This window comes from Orycteropus afer, unplaced genomic scaffold (genome assembly GCF_000298275.1).
Source record: "Orycteropus afer afer isolate SDZICR_OR568_19922 unplaced genomic scaffold, OryAfe1.0 scaffold00381, whole genome shotgun sequence".
NCBI classification, from domain to species: domain Eukaryota; kingdom Metazoa; phylum Chordata; class Mammalia; order Tubulidentata; family Orycteropodidae; genus Orycteropus; species Orycteropus afer.
The window spans coordinates 1056007-1063523 of record NW_006921968.1 but is presented as its reverse complement, the minus strand read 5'-3'; the positions used below and the strand labels follow the sequence as shown (position 1 = coordinate 1063523).

At 45.4% G+C, this 7517-nt stretch overlaps 1 protein-coding gene across 1 annotated transcript in view; it reads right to left on the bottom strand.

Annotated features, from left to right (window-relative positions):
- The window catches only part of ADAMTS16 (ADAM metallopeptidase with thrombospondin type 1 motif 16), a 361524-nt gene that overhangs the window by 115101 nt on the left and 238906 nt on the right, over positions 1-7517 (bottom strand). The window contains 1 exon segment of the mRNA XM_007953260.1: positions 3471-3597. Within this exon segment, the coding sequence (XP_007951451.1) occupies positions 3471-3597 (127 nt within the window).

The window sequence follows — 7517 nt, the reverse complement described above, 5'->3', positions numbered from 1 at the left end:
CCAGTGGTGACTCTGCTCGGTAAACCCTGCACCACGTGCAGAATGGGAGGAAAGCTTGGTGCACAGAGCAGTACTCCTTACATGTGTGTTTGAGGGCAACACGGCTCCAGGCACATCCTGACCTGTCATCACTGAATGACATCAGTGCTGGCTCACAGGAGCCCATGCTCAGCTCAGGGAGACAGGGTAAGAGACACAGCAGCTTGGCCGGAGGCAAGGGAAGCCTAGCTTTCTTGCCACCACCCCCCCGGCCCATTTTCTTTTGAGTACATGATTTTATTTTTTAATGTAATGTGATTTGAGTGAAACTTTACAGAGCAAATTGATTTTCTAGCCAACAATTCATACACATTTTGTTTCAAGACTATGATTGCAAACTCCGCAATGTAACAGCACTCTTCCCACTTCCTCCCTGTGCTTACCACTTCCCTTTGTCCTCCATTCCTATCCCTCCTTGCCTTCTGAGCTTTCTCCCTGGACAAATGCTGCCCTTTTGATCTTGAATGGGTGACTGTTCTAAGACGTGCATACTTCTTTGTTGTTATTGTTCAGCTTATAGACCTGACTATTGTTTGGCTGAAGGTTTAGCCAAGGGAATGAGTTCAGTCTGACGCCTGAAGGGTGTCCAAAGGCCAAGTCTTGGGGGTTCCGTTAGTCTCCATCAGACCAGTAAGGCTGGTCTTTTTATGACTCTGAGTTTTGTTCCCCATTTTTCTCCCACTCTATCCAGGACCTCCGAGTGTGATCAATTTTAGATCTTCTGGATTCAAGGGCGTGGAGGCTGAGGTTTGTGTGATCCACGAATCCTTTGGACTAATTGTTTCCATGTGTCTTTGGTGTTCTTTACTCCAGACAGGGAGAGACCAAGAGTTGCGCCTTACAAGGCCACTCACAAGCTTTTAAGATCACAATTGCTACTCACCAAAGTAGGCTGTTGAACATTGTTTTTGAAAATTAGGGTACACCAATTGACCTTGGTGTCCCCAGAGACTATGGTCCTAAGTCACCAGGCCCAGTGACTCATTCCTTCAAGGTGTTTGATTATGGCTAATCAATTTTCATGACTTTGCTCCCTGTATGGTCTAATATATTCATGGATAAATTGGCAGCACATGGAAGCACACAGGTAGAGAGATCGTCTGTCAAACCCACATATATTCCTGGCTGTGTTACTCATTTACCTCCTAGCTTGCATATCTGTCTATGGATCCACTCATAGATTAGTGTCACTACTGTTGTTGCATGGTTGGGCATGTAATAATATTCACTCTTGTGCTCCTCCCAGGGTCTTCTCTGCCTTGATCACTGTGGACTGACCTCTCCCTTATTGTATATTGCATTTCCCTTCACCCAAGTTAATATATGCCTACCCTTTCCAAGCCAAACCTAGCTCACTGCCGTCGAGCCAATTTGACTCATAGTGACCCCTCCTTGGGTTTCTGAGACGGTATCTCTGCAGAAGTAGATTGCCCAACCTTCCTTCTGAGGAGTGGCTGGTGGGTTTGAACTGCCAGCCTTCTGGTTAGCAGTCACCTGCCTTAGGCACCCTTTAGTTAGCGATTTCCCCTCCCTTTTATTTCCACCCCTGGTAACGTGAAAAGACCACTTCTGTGTGCAAACGTTTTCTTGATTTTTTATAGTAGTGGTCTAATGGAACATTAGTCCTTTTGTGATTGACTAATTTCATTCAGTATAATGTCCTCCAAGTTCATCCGTGTTATGAGGTGTTTTGAAGATTTGTCATTATTCCTTAAAGTTGCATTTTGTGTTATGCACCAGTTTGTTTATCCATTCATCTGTTGCTGGGCACTTAGGTTGTTTCCATCTTTTTCCTGTTATGAATAGTGCTGTGATGAACATGGATATGCATATAGCTATTTGTGTCATGGCTCTTAATTTTCTAGGATATGTAGTTAGTAGGATTGCTGGATCATATGTTATTTCTATTTCTAAATTTTTAAGGAAGCACCATACCATTTCCCATAGTGTTTGTAGCATTTCATAGTCTCACCAGCAGTGTATAAGGGTTCCAGTCTCTTCACTCCCTTGAAAGTATTTGTTCTTTTCTGTCTTGCTATACTCTGAACTTTGCTATTAGTGCTGGGATGCATGCATATAGTGAAATATTAGTAAGCCATAAAGAGAAGTGAAATCCTGGTACACGCTGCAACATGGATGAAACTTGAAAACATGCAGTGTGAAATAAGTCAGTCACGAAGGGGCAAATACTGTATGATCTCCCTCATATGAGACAGATAGACTAGGCAAGTCTAGACATCACAAGGAGCCTAATGGTGTAATAGTTAAAGTGCTTGATTGCTAACCAAAAGGCTGACAGTTCAAACCCAACAGCCACTCTGAAGAAGAAAGATAAGATAGTCTGCTTCTGCAAAATTTTTAAACCCTTGAAAACCCTATGGGGCAGTTCTATGGGGCTGTAAGTCAGAATTTACTCAACAGCAATGGGAACAGATAGTGGATACCAGGGATGGGAAGGAGAGGGGAAGGGGAACTCATTGCTTGGGGGACACTGAATTCTGTTACAGATGATGGAAAAATCTGGAAACAGATAGTAGTGATTGTTATGCAACATGATGGATGTGATAAATGTCACTGAATTTCACACATGAAAAATGTTGGAACAACCAATGTTTTGTTATATAGATGAACTCACCACAATAAAAGACAAATAAAACAGAAAACTATTTGGTAAGAAGTATTAGATTCCTATGTGTTAAGTTTTTGAGTGTCCAGGCTGTCTAAAGGACCCTGGCTGGAGTTAGACCTTCATCCATACTTATGTGACCTCAGCTGATTCTTGCAGCACCATCTGTGGCATACCCGGGTGTAGATGAAGGAGTCGGTGTCAGATAGTTTGAGGAGTCACCCAGGACTGATGGCTGATGGGACTCAGCAGAACCACAGCCACCCAAGGACTGTTGGGTCCTTGCCCAACAGTCATCTCAGAGGGCCCAAGCTCACCTAGAACTATCTAGGGCAACAGACCTGAACACAGAACGTGGTCCCAGAAGGGCTTGCTCTCGGCAGCTCCAACACACACATTCGCTGTGTGCAGTGCATTGCTCCAACTCTAACCCCTCTTATAGGCCTGTGATTGGGTTCTCTAATGTGTTTCCTTCACTAAAGAAGAAACAATAATGCAAGGGATGGGGCAGGCGGGTAGGAGAGAAAATATTACCATCACCATAGTTTGTCTATCCCTGGTGTTAGTCTGCAATTGACTGAAGACAGAACAAATAGGATTCCACTATACAAACATCCACACACATTCATTAGAAATTATGGACTATTCCCTGCCCAAACATACTTTTTCACGTCGCGTGTTCAGGCAGTTCTTGCCTCTCTGCTCTAGGAAACTAAGGGACAGTATTTAGTATTCTAATTGTCTACACGCAGCAGCACAAAGGGTCACAGAGCACATTTGCAAGACTGAATATGGTGCCTCTTACCTGGGAGGACAGGCAGCAAGTTTGCAAGACACCATCCCTGTGACAGGTCGCGTCTTGGGATTGCAGAAGGATGTGTTCACTTGCAATCTCAGGTCTTGGTAGCAGCTTGTTCTCGTGGCCATCTGTCCTGTGTGGATGGGCAAGAGCAACAATCAAGACTCATAAGCACACCTGGTTGTAAAAGGCAGATGAAGAGCTAATACTATCCTTTCTTAAAAGCCCTACTGTATTTGCATGTCTCTGAGTTACGACCAGCTGGGTAATTATTGGCCTTCTACTTCTCTGGCCTGTCTTTGTGATTTTTGTTAGTAAAGTCCATCAGTTCTAAGGTGGACATATTTCCCACCGATCTTAATGTCTTGACTACCAAGATGTGCCTTGCAATTGATGCTATCACACCTTGCCCAGAATGCACTATTCTTTTCCTCTGTATTCATGGTGGAGAACACCGGTCATTTCTCAAAAGAAACACCAAAATAAAATACATCTGACTCGTGCTTCTAGCTGAGAGGTGACAGGCATACTAAATAGAAATGCAATAAGAAAGATTAAGAAAAAAACCAGAAAGAAACAAAGACAAGAAAATAGTAAGCAGTAAGTGTATTGCCAGGGAGTACAGAGAGCTAACTACTGCCAATGGAGCCCAGATGGTACAATGGTTAAGCACTCAATTACCAAATGAAAGGTCAGTGGTTCAAACCCACCAGCTACTATGTGGAAGAAAAGACTTGGGGATCTGCTGCTAGAAAGTTTCCCTCACTCTCGTTGCAATGAAACTGTGGTAATAGAAGGCGTTGTGTGCCAACGAGTCAATTCCAACTCACAGTGCACCTAGAGGACAGGGTGGAACTGCCACAGAGGGTCTCCAAGGCTGTCAGTCTTCACAGAAGCAAAGCTCAAACCATAACCACTGCTGTGGTGTTGATTCCAACTGAAAGCGCCCCTAGAGGACAGAGTTGTACTGCCTCAGGGTTTCCAAGGCTGTAATCATCATGGAAGCAGGCTGCCACATCTTTCTCCTGCCGACCTTCCCATTAGCAGCTGAGCACTTAACCACTGTGCCACCAGAGCCCTTTCCCATAAAGATGACAACCTAGAAAATCCTCCTGTGGGGCAGTTCTACTCTGTCCTACAGGGATGCTGTGAGTCGGAATCAACTCAAAGGCTCCCAACAGATACCATCAGCATGGTTTCATTGCACACCCAAAGGTGAACTTTCCTAATGAGTCACGGGTTATACTGCGGGAGGTCGGTGGAAACAAGTTGGTTTGATTCACAGCCTGTGTTTCTATCAGAGAAGGAAACCCAGTGGTGCTGTTTAAGGCTTTGGGAAACATGCCTACATTTATCCGTGACTTCAGTTCATTAAATTTGCCTAAAAGAGACTACACCAGGAGTACACTGTGAAGGGTGATAGTGAAGAGCTCAGTCAGCAGAAGGGAGAAAGGCGATAAAGAGAGAGAGCCAGCTAGTGTAGATATAAAATAGACACAGTATGTTGAGGGTTGAAAATCACTTCACTGCTGTGCCTGGAAAAAGCCACGAAGGACGTGCTGGCCACCCGGGTCTTCTGTTCTCTCTCATCCAGGCCATGACTTCCTGGCACCCCTCAGCCAAGTCATGACTTCCCATGACTTCCTGCCCCCTTACCCCAGCCAGGCCATGACTTCCTGGCACAACCCAAGCCAGCCCATGACTTCCTGGTATCACCCCCAACCAGGCCGTGACTTCCTGCCCCTCCCCACCCCAGCCCACTACCTCTGCTCCACTCCCATCATGAGACAGGTCATCAGAGGTCTGTTCAGATGAGTGAAGCAGTTGGCTGTACATCCCAGGTACACAGATTTCTAACACTAGCTTGCACAGGTGGTCAAATTCCACTTCACTTATTAAGAAAATGAATTTCAAAGTCTCTAAAATACCCATTGCAGAATAGTTCGACATTTTGCCTTTGTTTTGTCAAAAAGAAAAGTCAGTTGAATAGGGCAAGATGTATTTTATAGAGATTTTGAGCTCTAAGTTCTAAAGCAGCATGAGGAAGAGGGTGTCCTGGACTTTGCAGCAGAAAACCCTTGTGGACACTCATGGGTCCAAACCCAAACAGTCCATTTCCGGGTGACTAGCTTTCCATGCTGTTGGGGAGAAGGGGTGGTTACCTACGAGCCTTGCAGTGTTGTAAAATTATCCAGCTCTCTGCCACCTTACCAAAACCGTATTTTTAACCAAGGTAAACTGTTCTTATTTGGCTGCACCTCCCTCCCCAACCCCCGCCCCTCAGTGAGTTCTGCACTTACTTCTTCCCAATTTTGATGATCCCTGACCAGGGATGGCTTGTTAAGAAATGACTTGGATAAAAGTCATACAATGTGTCTGTAGATATCTAAGGGGATTTGTTTAAATACATGAGGCTATGGTGAAGGGCAATGTTTCTATTTAAATTCACAATTGAAATCTCGTGCACACACACACACATACACACACTGTCTAAAGTTACCAGGTCACGTTGCTCCCCACGAGCATGAACCTCGATCCTATGAGTCAACAGAACGGTAATAAAAGAGAAGATTCTGAGCACACTGGCAAGCTTGTTCTTATATGGAATTGCAAAAAAAATCAGAGATGTGGTTGGCGTGTGGGCAGGTATGATGGAGGTGGCGAGGGGACACTCAGCACACTGTCTGGGTGGGAGCCATACAGCAGGGTGGCTGCAAATGTGTTGGGCAGAATCACACAGCTGAGCTGCGTTGAATCTCCAGTCATGGGCAAGGTAGCCCCGTGCCCCGGGAAGAGGTAACAGCAGAGGGCAAATCTATAGCCCCTTGTGCAGCAAATTCTGAGCAAGGCTAGGTAGGTAAGAGACATGGGCAGGCCCATGCCAAATATAGTTTCCATACTGTAGACCCCAGATCACGCTACCCCTGCAATCTCATCTTATGCACTGTGAGAGGGAGTGACGTCGGAGACAGTCATGACTGGCAGCGTGGCCTGTCATTCAGCACACACAGCACAGGTACAGGCAGGCATGAGGGACAACTGAGGGCACCACCTATCGGAGAGTCATAGCTTCACCACTGTTCCTCGCCTTGATGAGGGAGAGGCAGGGATCTGGTCTACAGTCCCTTCCATTTCCCTGTGTTTCCCTTGGAGACTGTACATATCGACATACGTTGTAGACTGAACTATGGTCCAAAAAGCACCTGCTAAATCCTAACCCTGCACATATGAATGTGATCCTGTTTGGAACTAGGGTCTTTCTCTGAAGATGTTCTCAGCTAAAAGTCATACCACAGCAAGGAGGGTTCCAGTCCTGATCCCTTCTGGGTGATGTCTTATCTTATGTCACTGGGTAAGTGCACCATGGCTTCGATGTCACGTGCTGTCTTCATGTCACTTCCTCTAGCTACCACCACAGAGCTCAGGGGCCTCCATGGCAACCAAGCCTTGTGTTCTGCTGTTCATGCTTCTAAGCCCTCTGCTGCCAGCTCCCACCATGCTGCCTTGGCATGGGCGAGTGAGCACTTCCAGAGTTCTATCTGGTTGTTGAGAAATCTCAACTGGTATTCCATCAGTTCCTGGAACCTTGCTTTCACTAATGCCTTCAGTGCAGCTTGGACTTCTTCCTTCAGTACCATTGATTCTTGATCACGTACTACCTTCTGAAATGGTTGAGCCTCCACCAATTCTTTTTGGTACAGTGAGTCTGGTTGTTCTATCCACTTTCTTTTGACGCTTCCTGCATCATTCAATGTTTTGTCTATTGCCTTCTTCAACATTGCAACTCAAGGATTGAAGGTTTTTTCTGCTTGGGAAATGCTGAGTGTCTTCTTCCCTTTGTTTTTCTAATTCCAGGCCTTTGCACATTTCACTATAATAAGCTTATGACATGAGGCTAAAACAAAACAAAACAAAAAACAACCAACCTCATTGCTGTCGAGTCAGATCCAACTCATAGCGACCCCTCCTTGGGTTTCTCAGATGGTATCTCTATGGAAGTAGATTGCCCCATCTTCCTTCTGAGGATTTGAACTGCCAGCCTTCTGGTTAGCA